The sequence below is a fragment of the Electrophorus electricus genome, chromosome 13, assembly GCF_013358815.1.
Source record: "Electrophorus electricus isolate fEleEle1 chromosome 13, fEleEle1.pri, whole genome shotgun sequence".
Classification (NCBI taxonomy): domain Eukaryota; kingdom Metazoa; phylum Chordata; class Actinopteri; order Gymnotiformes; family Gymnotidae; genus Electrophorus; species Electrophorus electricus.
The window spans coordinates 2,554,345-2,579,759 of NC_049547.1; the positions used below are offsets into that span (position 1 = coordinate 2,554,345).

Genomic DNA, 25,415 nt, shown 5'->3' on the forward strand with positions numbered 1-25,415 from the left:
TGTTGCACAAATGTGCTTTTTATTCCAATCCTAACATCCACTCTGAGACCAGGCAAAGACTACGTCATTTAACAAGATCAGCAGTTTGGATTTATGCTAGAGATATTAGGCTGCTAAAATAGAGGATCCTGCTGTTCCAGTGAGACAAAATGCCATACACACCGTCTGGCTTCTTTTGTGACCGGTTAATCTGGGAGAGGGAGAGGAGGAATGGAGAAGGCTCCATTAACAAACCTCTCTGTTTCAATGGTCAGGACTTTAATGTCCTGAAGCAGGAGTGCCTTCACAAAAAGTGCCTGTTTGAGGATGAAACCTTCCCAGCCAACATAGAGTCCCTTGGCTTCAAGGAGCTGGGCCACAAGTCTAAGAAGGTCAAGAAGATCGTTTGGAAAAGGCCTAAGGTAGGAGGAATAGGTCAGCATAGGAGAACTGCTCATCGTGGAGATGAAAGACACAAAGAGCAACAGGAATCAAATGTTGAATGCTTTTGTTCATTACAACTGAACATGAATTAATGGAGGACAAACTAATATAATTGAGTGTGTGTGTGTGCGTGCGCGTGTTTTTGTAGATTGTTGTGTGTGGCATACAATTTACCAGTTTTGGCATTTAAAAAGTAAAAAAAAAGTCATTTTAGCAGAGACATGTTGAAGGTGAGGATCTATAGACTGTGCACATCCATGCAAAGTTTGTGTTAGCATCTTCTAGAGAATCTTCACCAGTAGGTAGATTCTGATCACAGGGTAGGTACTGGCTGGATGACAGATTATCATCCCAGACACTGATGTGTCTGATAAGGCTGTACCAGCTCAGCTCCCACAATCATCACACTTCCATGCCAGTGGTAATGTACAGTTGACAATGGTCTGTCACTAAAATAATACACAAACAGAGGAGATGAACCAAATAGCCAGTGGATGACACTGTGCATGCCAACAGATGAACTACAGTCTGTAATCTGACACCTAAAACATGATCATAAAAGGTATACTTAATAAAGTGGCCAGTGAGTATAGGTACAAAGTAGGTGTTTGTAAGGAGGTGGCAGTGAGGGTTTATCAGTACATTATTTTCATACAGCTGGAGCACGTTTCATCTAATGCCATGGTGCATGTACACCATATTTTTAAGCATTGCTAGTAATAATCCATAAATTATCTACAAAGTAACACTTTAGCCTTGAAAAAGCTTTGTACATCATTCTGAAATTGTTTATAAACTGTTCTCTATGTATTTTACTTAACAGCTGCAGCCATGACTGTTAATAAATACATACTCAACTAAATGACATTATATCATTTATTCTGTCTTCTGTATCTGATCTGAGAAGGTGCTCAACTGTCTGTGTGCTGCAGGATATTTGTGTTAACCCGCAGTTCATCGTTGGGGGAGCCAGCAGGACTGACATCTGCCAGGGAAACCTTGGTAAGACAGCAGAGGTCTAAGAGTTTAGGTTCAGCTGCTTTGAGTAATTCATTCTACTTGCTAGCTTGATCTCATAGCAAATCCAGGTGGTTGGAACAAAATACCTGGTGTGGTATTTTACTTCCAGAATCTGATCTATCCACCGCTGCATAAAAGAATGTGTAAGTTGATGTATGTTGAAAATGATTAGGGAAGGTTTTAGTGTACAGTATCATGACTTTGGTAATCAGGGCAGGGGATGATATCTCTGTCTGGACCATCGCTGTTAACCCTAGTCCATAGGTCTATATTCATGAGGGACTATTCAGTATTTGAGTGCTCTACTGGAAAGGAATCTAGGTGGCAGCACTTCCCATTGTTATGTCCTAAACATGGTATTTAAATAGGACCAAACACAAAGGTAGCTTGTGCATAGGACCAAGTTTATAACACCCTGGTATGTTCCCACATGCAATGTAAAAGTTCTGAAGTCAGCAGTGTGGGCCTCTGGTTTTGGTGCAAATATCATGCAAGAAGCAAATATTTTTTTAAATCTGCATTTTGATTTATTAACAATGAATCATGTAGCTTTTTGTGATTTATTTTTGTTTGCCTTCAAATGCACTGGAGTTTGTTTAGGAAGGCTGAAATTCTAAAACTTTAAAGAAACTATTATGGAGCTCAATAAAACCTATTCAAAGCATTGTTGCAGGTATTTAACTGTAGATCTCTGCCAAACATGTCTGAATTTTGCTTATATTGATTTTAAGCTGTCCTTTGGTGACATATTTCCACATTTCAAACTCGTCTCTAGTCATTAGAACAATTTGCATGATGTGTCTTTAAGGTCTCAGTCATAAAACTGCCACTGGTTCACTGACCAGGTCCAAGCTCCAGACGGAAGCTGACAGTGTGATCAGTATGATAAACCTTATCTCTGCACTCCATAGGAGACTGCTGGCTTCTGGCAGCCATTGCCTGCCTGACTCTGAATGAGAAGCTACTGTATCGGGTTGTTCCTCAAAAGCAGAGCTTCACTGACAACTATGCTGGAATATTTCACTTCCAAGTTGGTCCCATCTGATAGCCACCAACTAATGTAATTTTCATTAAGAGTCTATAGTGGCAGGCTTCTAAACATTATGTCTTGCTATTGTATATCCAGTTTTGGTGTTATGGAGACTGGGTGGATGTTGTCATCGATGATCGGGTTCCTACCTTTAATGACCAGCTGGTCTTCACCAAGTCTGCAGAGAGGAATGAGTTCTGGAGTGCGCTCCTGGAGAAAGCCTATGCCAAGTAGGCTGTTCTTTCATCATGTTACTGTACTCTTAAAGTATGTCATACATATGCCATACATAACAACTATAAGCTTTGACCTTGATGATAGGTCAAATAGGATCATAATATAACATCATAATAGGATGTTCTCAAAGTTTGTCTCTTCATGTTTCTGATTTTTGAGCAGTATTTGCTGGATATATTTGTTGGTGTTTCTCACTGTGGTGTCTCACAGTTGCAAATATGTGCTGCCTAACTCAGGCTGTATGGTTCATATGAGGCCCTGAAGGGTGGAAACACCACTGAGGCTATGGAAGACTTCACTGGAGGAGTGACTGAGTTCTATGAGATGAAGGAGGCACCCAAGGAACTGTACAATGTCATGAAGAAAGCCTTGGAGAGAGGCTCCCTCATGGGCTGCTCAACTGGTGTAGGTTGCCTTTAATTTTTTGTTTTCCTATTTACATTTATACACATGCCAATTTAGAGCTAGATTTTATGTATTTAACAGAATGAATTGTAAAGTTCATTGTAGGTTTGTTCATTAACAGAATAAGGATGAGCAACATATGGTTGTTGTTGTTGTTGTTAATGATATTTCCCACAGGCCCTTGTTCCAGCCCAGTTTGAAACTTGCACTGTCACAGGGCTCGTGAAGGGCCATACATATTCCGTGACTGCTGTGGAGGAGGTAACGAGAGTGTACCAACCTTACCACAATGTTAAAATGTTCTGTGGGTGAACTTTTACTGAGCTTGGTTTTTATTCATATACAGAACAAGTTCCAGTTTTTTAAGGCTTGTTAATGGTCTTGTTCAGCTCTTTTATGCTTGATTGCTACTGTAGCTGAAGCTACATGTAAAAGCTGTCATGTGCCCTTCTTGTGGTTCTAGTGTAAACAGTACATGAAGAAAGTGCGTTTGGTGCGTCTCCGTAATCCTTGGGGTCAAGTGGAGTGGACCGGACCTTGGAGTGATAAGTATGTGACTTTTAAGAGTTTAAGAAATCAATGTCTCTAAAAGGTCTAAGTTTAGCAAAACTGTTCTCAGAGCATTGCAAATCTTTAGTAATCTGGCCATTATACTAATTGCTCTCGCTAGAAAATTGGCAGGATTAATGCTATTTCTTACTGGCTGTAGTTCAAAGGAATGGTCTACCATCTCAAAGGTAGAGAAAGACAAACTGCAACAGCAGAATGCTGAGGATGGAGAGTTCTGGTATGTAAACAGGCAGGAGTTTGTAATGTTTTCTGAAGGACATGGACAACCTGCAGAACATCTAAATGCTTATGGCTTTTCGAGCCAAAGCAAAAGTATTTTGCCACGTCTTCTAGGATGTCATTTGAAGATTTCAAGAAGAATTACACCAGGATTGAGATCTGTAATTTGACCCCTGATGCTCTGGATGTCGATAAACTTCACAAGTGGACAGTGTCCGTGAACGAGGGCCACTGGGTGAGGGGTTGCTCTGCTGGAGGCTGTAGGAACTATCCAGGTGAGCAGCCTAGGAGTTGTTATCAGCGCTGATTGGTGTAAAACTGCCTTGTACCCATCCTCATCCCCCATGTCCTATTCAAGGCCCTTTTTTCACCTTCCTTGACTTCCATACTGCAGATACTTTTTGGACAAACCCACAGTATCGACTGCGTCTGCTGGAGAAGGATGATGAACAAGAAGAAAACGAGGTTGCCTGCACCTTTGTGGTGGCTCTCATGCAGAAAAACAGAAGGAAAGAATGCAAGATGGGTGCCAACCTCTTTACTATTGGATTTTCCATCTATGAGGTACTCCATTTTAGGTCATTATGTATTTACACAGTATATATTCAGCAGATGTTTAATATCTGAAATGAATCAACACTGAATGACACATTCTCATAAAATTATATATGAAATACATTAAATGGGGGTTTGTCTATCTAGACAAGGAGACAAGTATTGTACAGCCTTAAAAAGTTTCCTACTTAATATTTGTCATGTTGAAGGAGCACGCCACATCATTCTTCTTTGTTCATAGGTGGCAAAACGGGTATGGAAAAGTGATGGAGAGAAGAGCTTGGATCCCTTGAGCTTCTCTCTCTCTCTCTCTCTCTCTCTCTCTCTCTCTCTCTCTCTCTCTCTCTCTCTCTCTCTCTCTCTCTCTCTCTCTCTCTCTCTCTCTCTCTCTCTCTCTCTCTCTCTCTCTCTCTCTCTCTCTCTCTCTCTCTCTCTCAGGCTGAGTACTGTGCTTTGTGTCCCTACCCTATGTACTATTCCTTATATTTTCTAAGCATTTCTCCCAAACAGAAGCCCGTTAAGACTGATTCTTTTTCTCCTTGTCTCTGTCCATCAGATGCATGGCAACAAGGAGCACATGCAGAAGGACTTCTTCCTCCAGACCTCACCTAAGGCCCGCAGCAAGGCCTACATCAACCTGCGGGAGGTGACCCAGCGCTTCAGGCTGAGCCCTGGGGAGTACGTCATCGTGCCCTCCACCTATGAGCCCCACCGTGAAGGCCACTTCATCCTCCGCATCTTCTCAGAAAAGAGGAATACCTCCGAGTGAGTGGGGAGGAAGGCTGTGTATTTAAATAAATGGTTTGTCAAGTGATTTACACAATTTTTGACAAACCATTTTATTGGCAATTTTATTTATAGAACCGAAATAAGCCCCAATTTGAAGCCGTTAAGGAATCTTCTTTAGGAAAAGCAACAGCAAAGTTGAGAAGACACTCAACTTTTCCTTCATTCTAAATGTCACCCTGAAGCATTAATTTAAGATCAACTCTTTGAAGGATGAGGAATTTTAGAGCAGAGCTGAGCACTGCTGTCTGGTGGGGTCAGAGGAGTCACAAAGACCATTCAGTGTAATGGGGATGATGTCATACTATAGCTGATCCTATTACAAGCAAAATGTTTCTTGATCCAATCCTCGGGGACTATCATTCTGTCCTTATTTTTGCTCTATCCCAGGTGTTCTGTATTCTTGATTGCTTGGTTCAGGCCTTTGAGACTCGCTGAGTGAAAAAAAGTACATTTTCCCTGTGAAATGTTGGAAGAAGTTGGATGATTGCTACAAAAAAGACCACTGCTAGTTTTGGCATGAAGAGTTCAATGATAGCTAAATGACCTTTATTTATAGTTCACTGGTAAAGATGCATTATGATATCATTCAAGCCAATCAGATGATGTCATAACCCATTCAATTTGTTACACCCCTGCATGCTATTTAAACGTATTGGCAATTGCTAGTATTGGGAATATGCTGAACCTGAAACAGTGGCCAAACTAGATAGTCTGACCAAGTTTTGAGACCAGGTTGTACAGAAAGACTAATAAGAGATAAAGAAAATAAGCAAATATCAATTTAGACATTAGTTTGTGTAAATAAAAGCCTATGTAGGTTGCCATGTTTACTTTTGACCAGTGCGTGTTGACATTTACACAGGGAGATAGAAAACAGGATTGAGGCTGATCATCTAGTGGTGAGTACTGAATGTGAAAGTCAGCTTGAGCTGGATGTGTCATACATACTTTTTTAAAGTATATTTTTAAATATTTGAAAAACAAAATCCAATTTCTGAGATTATAGCTCCATGTATTATATCCACAATATATAGACACACACACACACACACACACACACACACACACGTCAGGCCTAATAACTAATTTTCCTGCTCAACCTCAGCCAGTTCCAGCCTCAGCAGGTGAGGAGAGTGAGGAGGGCCAGCAGTTCTGCACCATTTTTCAACAGACAGACAGGGACGCGAGTGCCTGGCTGCAGGACGCAGTGAGTTGACAGGGACGCGAGTACCTGGGTGCAGGGCGCAGTGAGTTGACAGGGATGCGAGTACCTGGGTGCAGGGCGCAGTGAGTTGACAGGGACGCGAGTGCCTGGGTGCAGGGCGCAGTGAGTTGACAGGGACACGAGTACCTGGGTGCAGGGCGCAGTGAGTTGACATTGGTGGCACAGAACGTACTGGGGAAGGTTGTGGGGAGGGCAGGGAGTATTGTTCTAGGGGATATAGAGGGCATGGTGCCGGTGTGGGAGAGAACTGGAGAAAACATCTACACCTAGGTCTTTTAAATGTACTTTGGCAATATTAGGTTTCATTTTAGTACTTTTAGCAAATACTTATTACAAATAAGTATATTAGTTCTTGTAGTTACTGTAAATATGAAACATTGTTATTGAGAGCTAGCATGTTGTTGGATGGGGGAGTATAGTGCTGTAGAAGGTGGGTCTCTCGAATACAAAAAGTATGGAAGGTGTGAAACAGAGAGTATGGTGGTGTGTTCTGGGATAGGAGAGAACTGGTTAAAAGCATCACCTAAATGGCTCATCAAGGTACTTTGGCAATATAAGTATGTAAACTTTTAATGACCTCCTCTAAAAGGAAACATTCTTACTACTACATGAATATGATACAAATGCCCAGTATTCAGTTGTATTGTATTTTCAGTTTTAGGTTCAAACTGTACACATCTATTGCAAGCTGAATGACCTGTCAGTTTTTACATGTTGTCTCTGTGCCTGCAGGAGTTGGAGATCTCAGCCAGTGCACTGAGAAAGGTGTTAAACACGGAGGTGGTTGGGCGTGAGTATGTTCTGTGTTGGTGCTTATCGGTGATCAGATTCTGTACAGTCCTATGAAAAGGTGTTTCTCCCATTCACAGAAATGGACATAAATACAGAAGGTTTCAGTCTGGAGAGTTGCCGTAGCATGATCGCTCTCATGGACGTATCCTTTAGCGCTGGCTACACTTACAGCATATCAGCACATCATTGCTCATTTTAATTATAACTTTACAAAGAAAATTATGACAAACAAAAAACAAACAAACAAACCCACAGCTATTTCGAAGACTTGTTTTAAATGATAAAATATGATTAATTAGCCAGGTTGTAACATAATGTAATCTTATTTCTCACTTATAATCTTTCATTTATAAATATATCCTTTGTATGAACATGTGCAGCATAATGCAGAAGATTTGGCCTTGACCATGTTCATTTAGATGGATGGAACAGGCAGACTTCATTTACAAGAGTTCAAACACTTGTGGAATAAGATCAAACACTGGCAGGTTTGGGAGTGTCTAGTTTTCACCTCTCCCACCCATACAATTACAGTATATAGCACAGACTCTATAGTAGAGCTTGATGGCTTTGTTTCCTCTGCAGGGAATTTTTAAGTGTTATGATAAAGACCACACTGGCTGCATCAGGAGCTATGAGATGAGGAATGCCATCAGAGATGTAGGTAAGAGTCCCACTAAATGTAATATTTTATTATTTAATTATTTATCTCTTGGTCCTAGGGATTTGTCCTTAGATTGTAACAAAAAATTTGACTATACTCATGTAATTAGACTAGTGCCAAAACTGATACATCAGCCACATACACAAATCATTTAAAGGTTAATATGTTAGTCTGCTATTGCAGTCAGTAGTGCCAATATCAGTTTAAATGGACATGGATGCATTTTAAATTGAGAGATTATGTACATCAAAGCTCAAATGGTTTTGAAACACTGTTCGAAAACATGAACTAAATCTAACGCATTTGTCATTGTGCAGTTATGTGTCTTGTTTGCCATTCAGGGTTTTGTCTCAACAATCAGCTGTATGATACCATCACCATGCGCTTTGCAAATGAAAGTATGAACATCGACTTTGACAGCTTTGTCAGCTGTCTTGTGCGTCTAGAGGGGATGTTCAGTGAGTGTAACTGTATCAGTCACTTCAAATTATTAAATTGATTTCATTCTAAATTTTTTAATCATTCTAAGAGTGTTTGCTGCAAAAACTTGTACTGTCTAACGCTAAGCTGATCTTTTTGCAGGAGCTTTCCAGGCCTTTGATCAGGATAGAGATGGCATGATCAGACTGTCTGTCCTAGAGGTAACTATATGTAGAACTTTGTAACATATAAATTGGTTTAACGTTATAATGAATACAGTAGCTCCTAAGGACCACAGCTAACAGAGGACTGCATCCCAGGACCGGAGCTTGAATCCGGATAATGCCATAGCCATTTACAACCATGAATCTGCCAGGAATAACAGGCAGAAATCCCTGTGTGCAGAGTTGGTAGAAAATAGAGTTATCAGAGTTGGTTACCTCAATGGACTTATAGCTGTTATTACAAACAGTGGATCAAACAAGCACCAATCTGAAGGGGTTTAGTACATATTGAAGTAGCATTTTACGTTTTTTAAACTTTTTTTTTTCTCAACGATTTACTTTGAATATTGAGTTTGGTATTGAAAACTTTAGGAGCATTTTGGCAAATATGTGTGTGTGTGTGTGTGTGGATTGATTACAAGAAGGCCTATAATTCAAATGCCCCACACATGGATCCTGGAATGCCTGAGGCTGTATAACATCAACAGGACTCCATCAAGAACTAAATAGGCTGTGGAAGATGACCTTAGAAGCCAACTTCAAGCCAATAGCACGACTCACCATCAAGTGTGGGAAGTACCAAGGAGAGGCCCCGTCTCTGATGACGTTCTGCATAGGCCTGAACCCCCTCAGTGAGATCATCAAGAGTGGCTACGGATACCGGTTACGGACAGGAGCACCCATCAGCCCCCTCTTGTACATGTAAGACATCGAGCTGTATGCTAGAAGTGAATGAGACATCGACACACTAATCCATCTGACCAACAACATCGAAATGTCATTTGGACTGGATAGGTGTGGTCGTATGATTTCAAGGAGAAGGAATGTGGCTAGAACAGAGGGGATCACACTACCAGAGGGTAAAGTAATACATGTTGAGGGCAGCTACAAGTACCTTGTAATCCCACAGGCAAATGGGAATCATGGAGAGGCCACAAGGAAAGCAGCTACAGCCAAATACCTACAAAGAGTGAGGCAAGTCCTGAGAAGTCAGCAGAATGGGAAAAACTACATCCGAGCTATCAACACCTATGCCCTGCCAGTCATCAGGTAACCCCACTGGCATAATAAGATGGCCTAAGGAGGAGATAGAAGCCACTGACATCAAGAAAAGGAAACTCCTCACAATACACGGAGGGTTTCATCCAGCACTCTGAGACTGGACACTAAGCAGAAGAAGAAGGGCTGAAGATTAATAAGTGTCAGAGCCACTATACAGGATAAAACAACCAAGATCCAGGAATACACCTAGATAATGGCCCCAAGTGACAAAGTGCTTAGTGAGTACCTCAGACAGCAGAAACCCGAGGAAGATGGAAATGAGGAACAGGGACCATCATGGACGGAAATACCAAGGGCTGAAAGAAGAGATAGAAAAGATGTGGGGAGTGTAGGCAACTGTGGTTCCCATGGCAATTGGAGCACTAGGGGCTGTAACCACCAAACTGGGAGAATGGCTTCAGCAGTTACCAAGAACAAGATCTGAGATCTCGATCCAGAAGAGCGCAGTCCTGGGAATTGTTAAGATACTACGGAGGATTCACAGGCTCCGAGGTCTCTGGTAGGGGACCCAAGATTGAAGGAAAAAGACTGCCCAGAGGGCGAGTGGGGAAATTTTATATATACACATGTATAGATTATATTTGACACACACATTCAGAACTACAGTGACGTTCACAAGGTTTCCATAGAAGCAGGATGTTTCAGACGGAGGTCATTCATCAGATGTGCAAATAAAGTGCTGCTGAACAATCTGAAACAAACCAGCAAGGGGGAACGAAAATCACTCCTAAACAATTTACATGTGTGTATGTGTACATGAATAATGTTTACACAAGGGTTTTTTTCCAAGTTCTGAGGCATTGTTGGATCAGATTATACATTAACATATATACATTAACATATCTGACACTGGACCATATTCCTTTCCCCCAGTGGCTCCAGCTGACGATGCATGCCTAGAGCAGCTCAGGACTTTAGTGAGCCCAAGACCAGGAACAGAAACCACCAAGCTTTACCTCAACATTCAGCTTCCCCCTCTGAGACTCAATCACCTCAGACCTGCCACACTACAAGCACCAACATTACCACCAGTCCACCTGTCTCCTCTTTCAGACTCCAAGCGGCTAACCCCTTCCCACTTAGTGGCACCATTAATCTAGATTAACCATTTGAACTCTTACATCAAATCTCCTCTTACTGCTCGATGCTTTGTTCATTGACACTTTCAATTTGATTGTTTTTTTCCTTCTTCTTTAGTCATAAACCACACAGAAAACCCCAACTCTTTCTATCACTGTGCACTCTCAATGAGTTGTTCCATGATACACATTTCCTGAATGTTTTTCATCTCTTCCTGGCTCTTATGTAGATCCAGATCACCCAAATTTCGATCATAACTGAATCCAGCAAGTTAAAAGAAACCTCATGATTGATCATGCCCTTTCCAGATCTTTTGCATAAGGTCTCAGTCCAGACTTTTTTTTTTTTACATCAGTGGAAAACTACTACTACTTCCTGTTTCAAGTATGTAGCAAACTCTGCTGTTTACTAGAACAGAAACAGTGAGCGAAACCTATTATCATATTCCTGGAAGGCAGTGTTTGTTTCCACTGCATTCTGAACATGAAAATGGACTGAGCTTAGGCTACTTGTAATTTCCCAATTAAAGCTCTAGTCAAACAAAAGTAAAATTTCAATTCATCCTCAAGTGTTTTGTGGATTATGGTGCATTTTTTGTTTGTTTTAAGCAAATATGCATGTGCTCTGATGTGTTAGAAACATTCAGAAACATTAACTCTAAAAATGACAATCTGACAAATCTGTAATAGTTTTTTGTTGTTGTTGTTGTTTTTTTAATGTAACCAGTTAATCATGGAAAATGAACAAACAAACTTGAGAAACTTTGGAACACCATGTAAGAGGCTGTCTGAATGCTCCCCCAGCTACACACGGCTGAACAGGTTGCTGCAAGGAACAATTACTGAGAGGAAAAACCAACTGGCTTTATGCCAACAACACGACAAAAGCAAAAATAATAAACATCACTGTATTCTAGCATAAGGCCAAAGCTTCTTAGTTAGTGTGGACAGAAGGAAATATGTAGCCGACTGCTTAGATACTTTATGAAAAAAAAAGTAAAAATATTTAAAGATGAGTAACTGAGGTTTACCAGTGTTTCTGAACTGCCTGCATTTCACAGTAGTACGGCACAGAACACGCATTCTACCACGCTTTTCACTTGATGAACAAACAACTCCTATATTAAGTTCAACATATTCCAGCACTGACACAGTAAAATTAAATCACTTTCCTTAAGAGCAAATTCAGTGTGGGATTTAGTGTTGAAAAATGTAACCAAACCCACAACGTTATACTGTATTTCTTCAGACACATGCACACTCCCACACGTTACGCTCACCGTAACACACATCGACTGTCGCGCTTCAGGTCATCACAGCAAACACAACAGCAATCTCTGAACTACAAAACCACCAATCCCTCCTTTTCATCTTAACATCAGCGAGCAACCACACCAGATGACGAGAGAAAGGAAAACAACCCCACATAAACTTTAATATATATGAAATCATCTTTCCATAATAGTGGAGGGAAGTAAAGACACAATAAGATCTAAAATGAAGAAAACAAAAACAGGAAAAAGAGAGAGAAAAAAAAGGTTCGACCACTTCCTCTTCAGAGAAACACCCATTTGACAACTAGGAAAAAACTTGTTTAAAAAAAGGATTTGCACCTGATCTAGTATGAAAACCCTGTAATAAATTATTTCAACCTAGAATAACATTGCTGTAAATGGATGTCTCTACTAAACACAGCTCTAAGTAAATTATGAGGAAGAAAGGGTCTTCAAAACAAGACTTCTAGTTAAAAACAAACAAAACCACCAACCAAAAACAAACAAAAAACAAACCCCAAACTCTGGTTGCTCAAGAAGACACGAGTACTATTCTTTCACACCTCTAAACAGCCCAGGTGAAAAGCCTCTCTGAATCCATGCCATACTAAGTAGAGAAGCATGTGTGTTGTTAGCTGGGGGGCAGCAGCACCAACTCTTCCAGGCCTGTCCCAAAGTTTGTACAGCATTTTCCACAGTTCTTTAGACTCTTCACCTTTATTTGGTCATTGAATCTCAGAGCTGCACAGTACTGTGCATGATCAGACAAGCAGGAAGAGAAGGATTCGGAAAGAGCCGTGTTATCCATTACCTGTATGTATCTTTTTCTGAAAAACGGCAGAGGCATAGTATGACAGATTAGCAGAGTTGCACGCTCAGCCAGTCTTCAGATAAAGAGACACGAGTACAGCGTTAATAGAAAAAGAGGAAAGATAAAATGCTTTGACAGGCATGGTCAGCAAATACTAGCAAATCCAGTGAACGGGAGGGATTCAATCTAAAAGAAAAGAACCTTTGGATGCCAAAAGCCTCAAATCACATCCAAGTAGGCTGGCAAGTAACTGGTAAAAGCCTACTCTGAACGTTACTTTTTTGAAAAGATGTTAACAGTCTTCTAGTTTCAGCGGACAAACCACTGCTTCAAATTAAAAAAAAAAAAAAGTAAGAAAATCAAAATCTTGCAAATCCTCCGTATTGAAAAGATGGCACCAGGAGCTGCCAGTAGCTGACCCACTGCCTCTCAGATGACAGCTGCTGGTATACAACGCATCCACAAATGAATGAACAGGGAAAGCACTCCTGTCCCGAGGTGCAGATCAGAACTTCCCAATATGGGATAAAAGAGTTATTTGGGTTAAATGGGTGGTCAAAGCCCCTCGAGGCCCTTTAGGAGTCCATTGTACTGTCCTCCTCTGCGTGCTTCTGCATGTGAGCATGCACTGCCTATAAAGACAGGAGCAAGACAACTTGTTTAGGGGGTGAATTCAGAATGATTGTATCTAAAAAAAAAAAAAGCCCTTTGGCATATGTTTTATTATTACATTATTATGATTTATTAAAACATGCCACTGTTAACCTGATGCATATATGAGGTTGCTAAGAGGACAGGTGGCTTTTTCTGAAAAGTCTGATTGGTGTACTAAAAATGAGGCGTCCTCCATAAATCCCCCTTAGGGGGGTCTAGGGGGGCTGTGCTCGTACCTGCTTGGAGCTGCGGGAGGTGAAGAAGGTGTCACAGGTCCTCCATCGGCACTTCAGTGTCTTCTGCGTGGGGTTTGTGTGGTCATTGAGCAGGTGTTGCTGCAGGTGCTCCGAGACGCCGAAGATCAGCGAGCAGCCGTGCCACTGCAGGAGATGCGTGACATCGCACGTCAGTGACAACACGGATAATTGGCAAACACGCCAGCACTCATCAGGAACACATTGCAGCCTCAGCAACGCGACCTCACACATCAACAGCATGCCACCACAACTCGATCCCACGACCACACACACATCAGCGCTTAGCCCAGTTACTGTGCACTAAGTGGCAGCGTCTTACCCAGCAGCGGTAGTTCTGCATCAGGTTCAGTCGGACAGCCCGCACGCTCCCGTTATAACATCCTGTGTAAATCTACAGTGCAGTAAATCATGTTAAATCAAGGACAAATCAGGCTTATAGAGGCTTCATTGGCAGTCATAGTGCATCATTACTCATAACTCAAGATGTTAATATAAATGTACACATTACAACTTATAACCACCAGATATACCTATTATAATACTACTACTACTATTATTATTTAAATCAACAGGGTTTCTGATGTTTTTCAAGTCACCCAGTGAAGCAATATGCATTTCTGAATAAGTGCATAAAAGCTGAAAGAGTGTGCTATAACACAGACTGTGCTATACTCACCATGCTCTTATGGATGACCATACACATCACCATGTCTGAATGTCCACCATACACCTGCAACCTGTCATGAGACTGTTGGCAGCACCAAAAACGTAGTCAATGCTGTGCAAAGGCATGCTTAAGAATGATCAAAACCCACCGGAATGCTTGAAGATCAATACGATCCGTAACACCACAGCCGACTCAGAGATTCTTACATGTAGTTCATACACGCGGACAAGTTTGTCCAGGCACGCTGTAACCATCACCTTCCCCAGTATGGCCACCACAGTGACAGCATGGCTATGGCCCTTATAGATCCGTACCAGCTCTCCTGTCTGCAGGACACACACACACACACCAGCGACAATGAAAGCAATTGCCCAACAGCACATGCCAGGCACAGTTCCTCACAAATATTCATCTATGATAGTGAAAGAGCCACAACTGCTCTTTCCCCTAAAAATAGACTCACGTGTATATTGTGTGCATGGACAGACTGGTCACTGGACCCACTGAATACGAGATCATTCACCACCTGGAAACAGGAAATGCAGAAAAAAAAAGGAAGAGATTTTTTATTTTTTTTATATAACCCTTGTCAGCTTGTCATCACAAACTTAGTTCTATGAATTTTCAAATGTGACTACTTAATGAAATCTCCTGGGAAAAAAACTTATACAATGGCATTATGTAGTTCCATACAAATGTATCATACCAAAGCATAATAATACCTCATACAAATGTGTAACACTCTGGGAACCGAATGTCAGAGTGTCATAGGAATACATAACACAGCATGGTACAGTTATGTAAGCTTGTTGCATGTGAAGGCTGGAAGACACGTACCCTCATGCACAGCACGGTCTTGGTGTGTCCTTCGAGCGTGCGGAGCAACAGGCCGCTCCTTGCATCCCTCACGCTGATGGTGCTGTCGTAGGAGCCGACGAGGAGCACGCGGCGCGCCCCTTCCTGTGCAGTGGCCAGGCAGCTGACCGCCCGTGGCCCGTGGCACTCAAACATGTCCAGCTGCTTATTGGTCTGTGTGAAGGATGGGGGTACAGGACATGCATGATGTGTGTGTCAGCATGGCAGGACAAGCAGAGCAGAGGGTATACGATGGGGAGACGATAGAGAGGGACACCCTCTCTACACAGTTCTCATTAGACTGTGACGTAACCTTTGCTTTTGATGCTTGCAAAAAAACAGAAATAGACGCTGGGTTGCGTCCAAGTTTACCTTGAGACTGAAGGTGACCACGCAGCCGTTGGCCAGGCCGGCGTACAGCACTTTCCAGCGGCTGTGGAGGCAGAGCACACGGTCGGGGAGGGTAAGCTGCTGCACGCACTCCCGTGTCTGCGGGACAAACGATGGCACGGTCAAGAGAGCGTTTAGAGGCTACAAGCTCAGAGTACACGCTCAGGCTAAAGGGACAATCTCTGCGAGGCAAAACGGTGAGGGAACATGAGAAGCAAAGATTGGTTGGGGGGGGGGGGGGGGGGGTCAGAGCACAACCTTGATGTTGTAGCAGCGGATGGTCTGGTCGCTGGATCCAGAGTAGAGGCGTTGCTGCAGGCCTGGCCCAGAAGATACCAGCAGGCAGTTCACCTTGCTGCTGTGGCCCTCAAACACGGCCATGCACTTGCGGTTCTGTAGAACACGGGACGACAACACAACAATCACTGAACGGTGACATCCGATGGGGACTCTGAGCTGGTGAAAGGACCGCTGCATCTCCACCCCACACCCCCGCCCCCAAGCAGGAGTTCAGCTCACCGTCAGGTTGAAGGCCCGCACAGTTCGGTCTCCTGAGCAGGTGAACAGCAGGCCATTATGGATTTGCATGCCGTTCACTGCCTCCTGGTGACCCTCAAACGACCCCTCGGTGGGCACCTCCTCCTCACCTAGATCTGACGACGTGTCTGATGAAACACACCACAGACACACCACATGAGCACACAGAGCATACGTGTCCTCCATGAAACCCATCTCAATCATTCTTGAGGCACACAGAACAAAGGTTTTGGCTCAGTGGACAGCCCCGTTGATGAGCGCCTGGGACAGTCTTCACAGGGGCCTCATCCATCAGTCTACCTTTCCACTGGACCTGGTATGACAGTTGCAAGCTTGTCACATGACATCCTCATAAAGACCCGAGGGTCTCCGCAGAGAAAAGCATGCTGTGGTACACGGTGCAATACGCTACAAATTCCTCAATGTTATCACAGCACTGCTGTTAGAAGGTCAAATGAAATGGTGCTCCGGCTAGGAAACGTCAAGACTCTAAGAATACCTTGCCCTTAAAAAGCAATTTGGGTGGTGAACTATTTTAATCTACTAAAAGTGCTAGTATTCTAATTTGGGCTCTGCAAGACTGCCTCAGTTAGACCTGTTTAAGAAAGGACCAAATATAGCTAAACACATACCACTTCCTTATTTCTGTTGGTTTGAGCACAGCCTTGCCCCATACAGTTACAATAAATGAGTCAATGTGGACCATGAGCATCTGCAGTCAATCATAAAAAAAAAAAACCCAAAAAAACAACAAAACTCTGGATGACCAAAAGAAATTAGGAAATCTAGGAAACGTTCTTGAAGGTTAAATGTGTTCCACATCTACAGAGTTAAACCTGCACGCCCCTGGAAATATGAAGTACCTACCCGAGGATGCCTTGTACTCCTTCACAGCTTCTAAGGCTAACGTCTTCTCACTACAAACGCAAAAACACAAACATCAAATATTTTAAGGACAAGAACCAATCACACCCTAGGACAATGGAAGAGCCTTTCACAGTACAGCCAAATGTTTTAGAAATAAGGGCTGTTGTAGAAAACAAAAAAAATGTAGTTATTATTTACTGATTTCTGATACCTCATGCAATTTAGATTTAAAAGTGGAGGTGGACACAAGTGCCTCAACACAGCATAAAAAGGGAGACGTCATTACCCATAAAACCTTAGCCAAGCACCACAAAAATTGCTGCCTACCTTTGACAGCTCTGGGCTGTACTGCTGGCATCCATTTCGCTGGTGGAGGTGACCTCATTGCAGGCAAGCCTCTGGGCTTCTGTCTTCTCAGCTGCACACTCCTTGGAGACTTCAGGAGGGCCTGGGTCCTCCTCCGCGACTCCCTCGTCAGTTTCCGAGGAGTCCAGGTTAACCACCTCAGTTGGCATGGCTTGTGGGAGCTCCACCATTTCCAGCTCTGAGGAGTCCGAGTTCCGAGCTTCCTTGCCAGCTGGGGCCATTTCTGATTCTTTCATCTCCATAGGCTCTGGAGCGCCTGCCACCTCCATGATTTCATCCATTTCCTCAGTAGCAGGAGGCGAGGGGCAGGAGCCGCTGGGCCTCCGGCGGGGGCGGAGTTTCCGGACGGGCCGCGGTGCCTGGTCGGCGTCCAGCTCCGAGTCACTGGCGTCGGGCTGCTCGTTACCCTGGGCCTTCCTCAGGACTCTCTTCTTCTTCAGCTTCCTCACGCGTTTTCCAGCCTTGGGGTCCTGGACGGTTGGGGGTGGGGAAGGCTTGGGGGAGAGCGAGTTGAGAAGCGGGCTTACTGCGACAGGGGGTGGGGAAGGGCCCAGCACTGACTCTTGAGAGGCCCTGCGAGTCCGCTGGGTAGGGGACAGCTTTACTCCGTGATCCAGAGGAGGCATGCTCAAAGGTAAACCTGTTCCATCTTGAGCACTGTCCTTATCTTTGTGACAAACTTTCACCACAAGGCTGTTAGAACCTGCAGAAAACACAAAGTGCTCTTATTTGTTACCAATATAAAATTAAATGAACTGGTCTTACTGTACACCTTGCTTGTAAGTGCCATTTGACCCACTACAAGGAAGCTTTGTCAACAACCACAACAGCTTGTTATTCAAAATTAATAAATTCTGGAATAGATACATTTTTTTTTTAAATTCTCTCTACCATTAATAAACTTCTACACCCACCTGGCCTTCACCCACTACCCTTGAACTTTGAACCTGGCTCCTTCCTTAGTTTTTTCAATACAAAATATACAATATTCAGCAGCAGCTTCATTCTGTTACTACACCGCCCCTCCCTCACTGTCGGCCTCTCCCTCCTGCTCTCACCACTGATCACCAACATTGTTAATCATCTGTAACGACTGGAACTGTTCAATCCTTTTTCAGATAGACTGCCATTAGCCCTACCCTTAAGAAATCTGGCAACTTAAGGAATTTTTGTTCAATTTCCATCCACAATAAGAACACGTTGTGACCCAAATTCAATCCTATCTTGACACAGCCTCCTTGATTCTTTTCAACCTGGTTTTCACTCGTTCCACCAGTCATCTCCTCTGTGCTGCTGACTCACAACTTCTTCTCATAACTCTTACTCTCCTTGAATGCAACTCACCATTTGACACCATTTCCCATTTGTTTCTCCAGGAAAGACTGTCTGCTATAGGAATCACAGGCACTGTACTAAACTGGATCACTTCACTTCATATAACAAACGTAATTCATCTTCCTTAAGTCACTGGTCTTCTCCCAGTGTTCCCCAGGGCTCAGTTCTGCGACCTCTTCCATTCTTCTTCCTTTTGTTGGGTGTATTGATGAGATGCCACATCATCGGTTTTCACTGTTACACTGATGATATGCAGCTCTATATCTTCAGTAGCCCCTCTGTAAATGAACCTCCCTCCAATCTCTGTCAAACATAATTAGCGTAATGCTGAAATTTTACTCCTTGGTATTAAATATACATTTGCCAAGATCTCTACCCCTTACATTACCATATCTAACATAACAGTTCCCCCTCGCCTCTTGATCCCACCTTTTCATCTCGAGACTTTGCCCCTCACTCTCCCAACACAGTACAGAAATACTTGTTCCTGCTCTGGTTACTTCCCAGCTCGACTACTGCTATTCCATCCTCGTCGGTATTCTCCCCAAGTTACTCAGGACGCCGCAGTTCTCGGAATTCAGCCGCCTGAAATCATCCTTCTATTCATCCGTTGACCATATCGGCCCGGGTCTCAAAAATCTTCACCGGCTCCCCCTAAAGGCTAGTTTAGACTAGTAGGATTCTCCCCCTCACCTTCAAGGTACTCCTTCCTATCCCACTCCATTCACCTGACCTCCTCCTCTGCTGGTCTTGTCATCACTCCCCCTTTGGGTCTCCTGCATGGCACCCTGCCTGAGTAACAATATCCCCCTACATTTAAGCCCTCTGAATTCACTACGACAGTTTAAAGTCCACCTGGGACTTTAAACTCATCTGTTCACTCATCTGTTCCCCTGGGCCTACTTATAGCCCCATTGTTCTGATTTTTTTAAAATTTTAATAAAAAAAAAAAAGTTCTGGTGTGTTGTCTGGTCTGCTGTATGATGCCTCCCTTTCCCATCTATAATTTGTCCACGAGTTTGTAGAAAGGTGTACTAAAATATATTATTGTCATTATCATTATTATAAGAAAAAGAATGAGAGAGAGAGCGTAAAGGGTTTACTTAAGCTGACAGCGCCCTCACCGGTCTCGGTGCCGACGGCTGCTCCCTGCTGTGGCGTGGTGCTGTGGGGGTCACGGAGGGGACTATCTGCGTGCTCTCGCCCCGGGGCGAGGGCTACAGGCGATGCACGTTCCTGTTTGATGACAACAGCGGTCGTGCTGGAGGCAGCCGGTGGTGATGGGAAGGGCGAGGAAGTGGCTAGACGACTGGGGTTCACAGCATTGTCAGGCACGGCCGTGGAGAGTGGCGCCGGAACTGGCTTCGCTGTCGGGTTCTCGTCACAGCTCCTGGTTCTCTGCAAAGACTCACCTACACCTACAAGGGAAGCGGAAAATTAATGTTGTTTTCAGAAACAAAACAAAACAGACAAAGAAATGTGTACCTTTAAAAACACAGAAGTGTGTACCTTGCAAACCTTGCAGGATTTCTATACGTTTGGTCCTTAAGGAACTCATCTCTGTGGTTACCTGGAAAGCAGTAACATGATTGTAAATAAGGTAAAACTAATAACGTGGAAAAAAGCAAACTAAATAAACCTCTTTCATTTTACTGCACGTAGGAATATGGTCTAACCTCCTGTTTGACCATTAGCAGGCGCTGCACTTCCATATAGGCTGCCTGCAGAGTGGAACGGGCCTGGATCAGACTGTTATCCAGCGTCTGCAGGGAGGCGTTCAGCTCCTCCTCACGCAGCGAGACAGCCAGAAGCTCGTCCAGCTCTGAGCACTCTGCGCAGCCCGCAGCACATCAGACACCACAACACTGAGGAAAGTCCCATCTAGACCTGAACGTCCTGCACCAGAAACCAGGCACACTTACCTTTTTTAGGCTTGATCTTCTGCCTCTTGTTCTTTCTTCCTGAATTAGGAATTTCTGGGGACACGATGTCCTAACAGAAAGAACAAGTAAATATCAAAACAATTATTTCTGGATTACTGAACCAGAAAGAATGATGACAATTACAGTTTTAGGAATGGGGATGTATAAATGATGTTTTTATGGTCTCCAGAAGTAATATTTTAAATCCAAACATTACATAACTCTTTATACTTTAAGAAAATAAATCCTATTACTTCATGCCAGACCCATTTAATTTTACGTTACCCCCAAATAATAAACATGTCATTTATCTCTGAAGACCTAACCCACATATTAGGGATGAGGACTGACGCTAAACCTAATTACATAATACGTCAGCATTCCATCATTACTACATCACGCCGTCATGAACAAGCTGCATTTCTCACCCCTGCAGCTCTTCGTTTCTTCCCTCCCGTCTGGCAGTCGTTCAGCTCAGTTCCCGATACGCAGCTACTGTCCCCGTCCGCAGGCTCTGGGTCCTGGGAAGGCCCTCTTGGCCCCGTCACCTCCGGGCACACACTAACCCGGGAAAGCCCTTCACGGTCATCTTCAAAGAGTGAAGGTCCGGGATGGGGAGTCGCGGACGAAGCGCTGACGAAGGATTCTCTCCTTGGTTCTTGAGTGCTATGGAGAGAACACGAGGCTGCCGCCCTGTTGTCGACCACGCCGCTCTCCGACATGCTGTGCTTGAGTCCACCGGAGTCCACCAGAGTCTCCCACTGGAAGCCCTCAAAAAGAGGGGCGTCATCCTCCTCCATTAGGGTCGGACCCTCTGGCCCGCTTGGCACCATCTCTATCCCAAACCTGCCCAAAGACGGAACAGCCGCGAGGTTATGTATGTTTTTCACTGAAGTCATGCCTGAAGACAAAGACGGAGCAAAGCGCATAGAGTGGCTTACCTTGGCAGGCCCTTGCCCTTCTCCTGCTTCTTACGGTGCACCTCCTGGTACACCTGGTCCCAGTTGACGCTCCTCCTGGAGGCGGAGGAGCTGATGATTTGCCGCAGCGTGGGCTTGAGGCCCGTCGCCTCCTTCTCGCCCTCACCCTTCCGCGTGCCGCTCACGTTACGGATGCGTCGGGCAATGTTCAGGTTGGGCTCCCGCACCACCGCCGCCTTGCCCTTGCCGCCGATGTGCCGGTTCAGGTCACGCTTGAGGCAGGCAGGCAGCGCCAGCTTACTCAGCGAGGGCACCGAACTTCCACCTGCCTGAGGCTGGCCTTCGCGCCCGGCCTCGCCGTCCGAGCTGGGGCCCTCGTCCGCAGCCTCACGATCTGGCACCAGGTCTTCGTCCCTTTCACCACACCCATCTTCGTCCTCCCGGTCCGCAGTGGAGGTGCTGACTTGCAAAGACTGCAGGGACAGGGTGGTGTCGGTTTTCGCTGTGAGAGCCCGCTGTGCGGCACTAACGTCCAGAGACTCCTTCCTTCTCCCACTGCGCTCATCTGACTTCATCCTACTCTCAGATCCTTTTTTTGATCTGTTCAACTTTGAATTCTGGGTCAGCTGGTCTTCACAGATATCCAGCTCAGTTTCCTCAGGGCAGTCTTCTGAGGCGGCCTGTCCCACCGTGCCCTGTCTGTCCAGGAGGGTCTCCTTTGCTTTGCGTAACATTTCCGATAGCAGCCGTTCCTGCTCTGGACCGCAAGATGCATTTTGTGAGGGCAGTGAGTCTGTGTGAGAATGGTTAGAAGCTTTCGAGCTGACAGAGTCCTGACTCGCCGCTCGACTAAGATTGGTCACTGAGCGTAGGTTGGCGGACACCCTTCTTTCAGAATGCTTTGTGGGCCTCTCTGCTTTTGATGCGGATGAAGATGATGAAGAAAAGGTCAGAGGCGTGGGTCTAAGAGCTTTCCCACCACTTTCACTGCTCTTACTGGAGCAGGTGTTCTGCTTTTGGTTCTGGTCCTCATCCTGCATATGTTCACAGGACCCATGCAGGTTCTTCCCCACATCAGAGTGGCTACTTGCACTCCAACATTTCTCCTTGCTGTGTTCAGGAGCTCCAGACTTCTCTGAGGGAGGCTGGGTATCATTTTGACCTGACGCATCTCCGAGCTTGGCTGGGGGATATGGCGCCCAGCGGCAGGACTTGTCCGGCTTGCTAACGCTGCTTTTGCTACGATCGTTCTCCCCACCAGCTGCTTTTTGGTTCTGGTTGCCCTTTTTCTGCCTTTCAATGCTGTGCTGTGGTTTCTGGCAGGGATGCATCTTAGGAGGCGCTGTATAGAGGTTTGGTGACGGCATCCTGTTGACCATGCCTTTGCCACGTGGCCAGAAGAAGTCACCATTTCTCTCATAGTGCCCTTGACTAGCATCCGTGCCAGGCCACCTCTGCTGTGGTGGGCAGATCCCATAGGCTCTGTGTCCCCAGTAGTTTCCGCGGTTGGGCAGGCTGCTTCCCCTGCCGTGGAAATGCCCCCATCTCTGCAGGTCGGGTGGTCCCTCTGCATGCCACGTGGCGCTCCTATTCTCCCAGCTGTTCCAACCGGGGGCTTCTCTGCCTCTGGGTGCATGGGGGAAGTTGGGGCAGGGCCGGCCCCAGGAGGCGCCTGCTTGGTGGGGCCATATTCTGGGACCCTGCCACTTCTCCTTCATCTCCTGCCAGTTCCTCATCGTTTCCTCCTCCTCTCTGGCCCTTTTTGACACAGCTTCCTCTTGTCTGAACGTGCATTAATTAAAACACGAGAACACAAAAAGGACAGAAAGCTGCAGGTTAAAGCTGGAAGCAGCTAGTAGGAACAAACTCTTGTGTGAATGGACTGTTTTGCTGCTGGAAACACGAGACCAGGGTCTGATGGATTGCTGAGGAGGGGGAGGACTTTAAGGGGCTGCACTGTGGGGTGAAGCTCGGCATGTGACGGGATGACAGCTGCCAGGCAGTTCTCACCTGACCATCACACCACTTGCTATACCACCACCACATTAGCAATTCAATACTCATCTCTCACTTACCCGTACAAAGATTTACAAGCTTGTAATATTACACCAGATGTTTCAACAACATTTCTCTTCAAAATATCAATCACCTAAATATGGTAGGAGTAGTCTGCTCTATCCTGCATGCTCTGGATAGCCAAGGCTGTAGAGGCTGCGTGTGGGGTGACATTTGTTGGTTATAGAGCTTTGTTGCATTGCAGATATTTAGTGACACAGCAGAATTGTGACCGTGGAGCTTTCCTTGCACTGCTGCAGATGAAGACCTCCGTTTCACATTGTCGCGTCATAATTTAGCAATAACATACAAATAACAAAATGATATAGCTTAGCATAGCATGACATAGCAAAACATGGTTTGTCTCACAGCGTTCCGTTCGGTGGCCGGGATGCCGTGTTGCCGTCAGGCTACAGCAAGCGGAGCGTGCAAAGTACATCATCACACAGAGTCAGTTTCGACGGACTATACAGGAGCTGCCAGAGCTGGCCGGTGGAAAGAGCAGGGTGTGTAGGGTGTGCGGGGTGAGCGGGGGAGGAGAGTACAGGGGTGAGCAGCTGAGGCCTCTTTAGGCTGACACATGATTCCAGCTTGCAGTCAGGTTTAATATAGAACTGACAGCATGGGGCTGAGGACACAGACTAACAGCGACTAAACGAGGCCTGTATGATTATTTTGAGTACTGAGCATTTGAATGTAAAGGTAACTGCAACATTGGTTTGGATTAAATTTGGGTAAAATTATTATGTATCAAAACTATCATACATTTTTACAATACATGTACAATACATGTCAGGTCAGACAAGGAAACACTAAGCACAAAGAGCAATTTTTCTACATGTATGATCACAAGAAAACAAGCAAAAATAATAAACAAATGTATCAAAATCTACACAGACTGCACATATGGCATCAAACACACACACACACACACACACACACACACACACACGCACACACACACACACACACACTCACCTGATAAGCTCCTTGCGTTTTTCAATGAGCTCCACCATGTCTTTGTCGAAGTACTCCTCATCCTGGTTGTCCTTGGAGGCCTGGCGGTCATGGGCCTCCACGCGCTGCTTGTGCAGCGTGCTGGAGATGTGGCTGGCGTACTCGGTAAGGCTGGCCACGGTCACGCCGCACGCCCGGCACTCGTGCCCGCTGTCCCTGGGGAGGAGAGGGGACATGGGTCGCTCGATGCTACCCACAGGCATGGCTGGCTGGGAGAGGGGGCCCGTCAAACAGGCGCAGTTCAACTGGGCCTCGGCTTTTGCTCCTCACAAAGGCTGGGAAAGACAGCCAGCCCTCGCTTCAAAGCGTACAGCAAAAAAAAAAAATGGAGAGAACAATTACTCCAATTCCAAAAATAATTAAAATAAACAAAAATTAACTAATAAGACAAAAAAAAAAAAAACCCTAAAACTTTAAATGATCAGGAGGCAAACCGACTTGTCAAGCATTAGAAATCAAAGTAAACAAATATATCCAACCAAATAGTAAAAGAATTCAAAAATAAAAACAGGTGGATCTTCCTGATCTTGGTGGAGGGGATTGAGGGTTTCATTTCAGGCCTGGAGAATCGCGGCATGGTGAGGCAGGTCTGGGGGCCAGTGAGCCTGCAGCATGGCAGCTTCACAAACGGCGCCCCCGCAGACGGCACATGACCAGAGTCCGGAGGCTGGAGCTCGGGGAGAGGCCCACGCCCTCTCTGCGGCAGCCGAGCCCTGCACCACGCTGTCCCGTTGGTGTCTCCTGTGCTCTGCGCCGAACGCCAGGCTGCCCGCC

General features: G+C 44.9%; 2 protein-coding genes across 3 annotated transcripts in view; one reads left to right on the forward strand and one right to left on the reverse strand.

Annotated features, from left to right (window-relative positions):
• Nucleotides 1-12,488, forward strand: capn3a (calpain 3a, (p94)). The gene is made up of 20 exons (XM_035532694.1): nt 1-401; nt 1,356-1,425; nt 2,355-2,473; nt 2,570-2,703; nt 2,947-3,115; nt 3,293-3,385; nt 3,588-3,664; nt 3,825-3,902; nt 4,019-4,179; nt 4,299-4,472; nt 5,005-5,224; nt 6,111-6,147; nt 6,354-6,431; nt 7,206-7,263; nt 7,343-7,407; nt 7,685-7,753; nt 7,851-7,929; nt 8,271-8,387; nt 8,512-8,570; nt 10,509-12,488. The coding sequence occupies exons 1-20, from the start codon at nt 150-152 to the stop codon at nt 10,533-10,535; spliced, it is 2,136 nt and encodes a 711-aa protein (XP_035388587.1). The 5' UTR covers nt 1-149; the 3' UTR covers nt 10,536-12,488.
• The window catches only part of znf106a (zinc finger protein 106a), an 18,532-nt gene continuing 4,518 nt past the window's right edge, over nt 11,402-25,415 (reverse strand). The window contains exons 4-22 of one of the 2 annotated variants that reach the window (XM_027025491.2): nt 24,603-24,797; nt 21,591-23,351; nt 21,078-21,495; nt 20,650-20,719; nt 20,404-20,558; nt 20,237-20,297; nt 19,852-20,145; nt 17,354-18,095; nt 17,027-17,076; nt 16,142-16,287; nt 15,881-16,015; nt 15,605-15,721; nt 15,215-15,406; nt 14,841-14,903; nt 14,584-14,703; nt 14,387-14,458; nt 14,030-14,101; nt 13,690-13,833; nt 11,402-13,431 (exon numbers count right to left, since the gene is read on the reverse strand). In XM_027025491.2, the coding sequence (XP_026881292.2) occupies nt 13,375-13,431; nt 13,690-13,833; nt 14,030-14,101; nt 14,387-14,458; nt 14,584-14,703; nt 14,841-14,903; nt 15,215-15,406; nt 15,605-15,721; nt 15,881-16,015; nt 16,142-16,287; nt 17,027-17,076; nt 17,354-18,095; nt 19,852-20,145; nt 20,237-20,297; nt 20,404-20,558; nt 20,650-20,719; nt 21,078-21,495; nt 21,591-23,351; nt 24,603-24,797 (4,864 nt within the window). In that variant the 3' untranslated portion in view covers nt 11,402-13,374. Of the gene's footprint in view, nt 13,432-13,689; nt 13,834-14,029; nt 14,102-14,386; nt 14,459-14,525; nt 14,704-14,840; nt 14,904-15,214; nt 15,407-15,604; nt 15,722-15,880; nt 16,016-16,141; nt 16,288-17,026; nt 17,077-17,353; nt 18,096-19,851; nt 20,146-20,236; nt 20,298-20,403; nt 20,559-20,649; nt 20,720-21,077; nt 21,496-21,590; nt 23,352-24,602; nt 24,798-25,415 lie in introns of those variants that run through there. The other variant, XM_027025493.2, reaches the window with a different exon arrangement.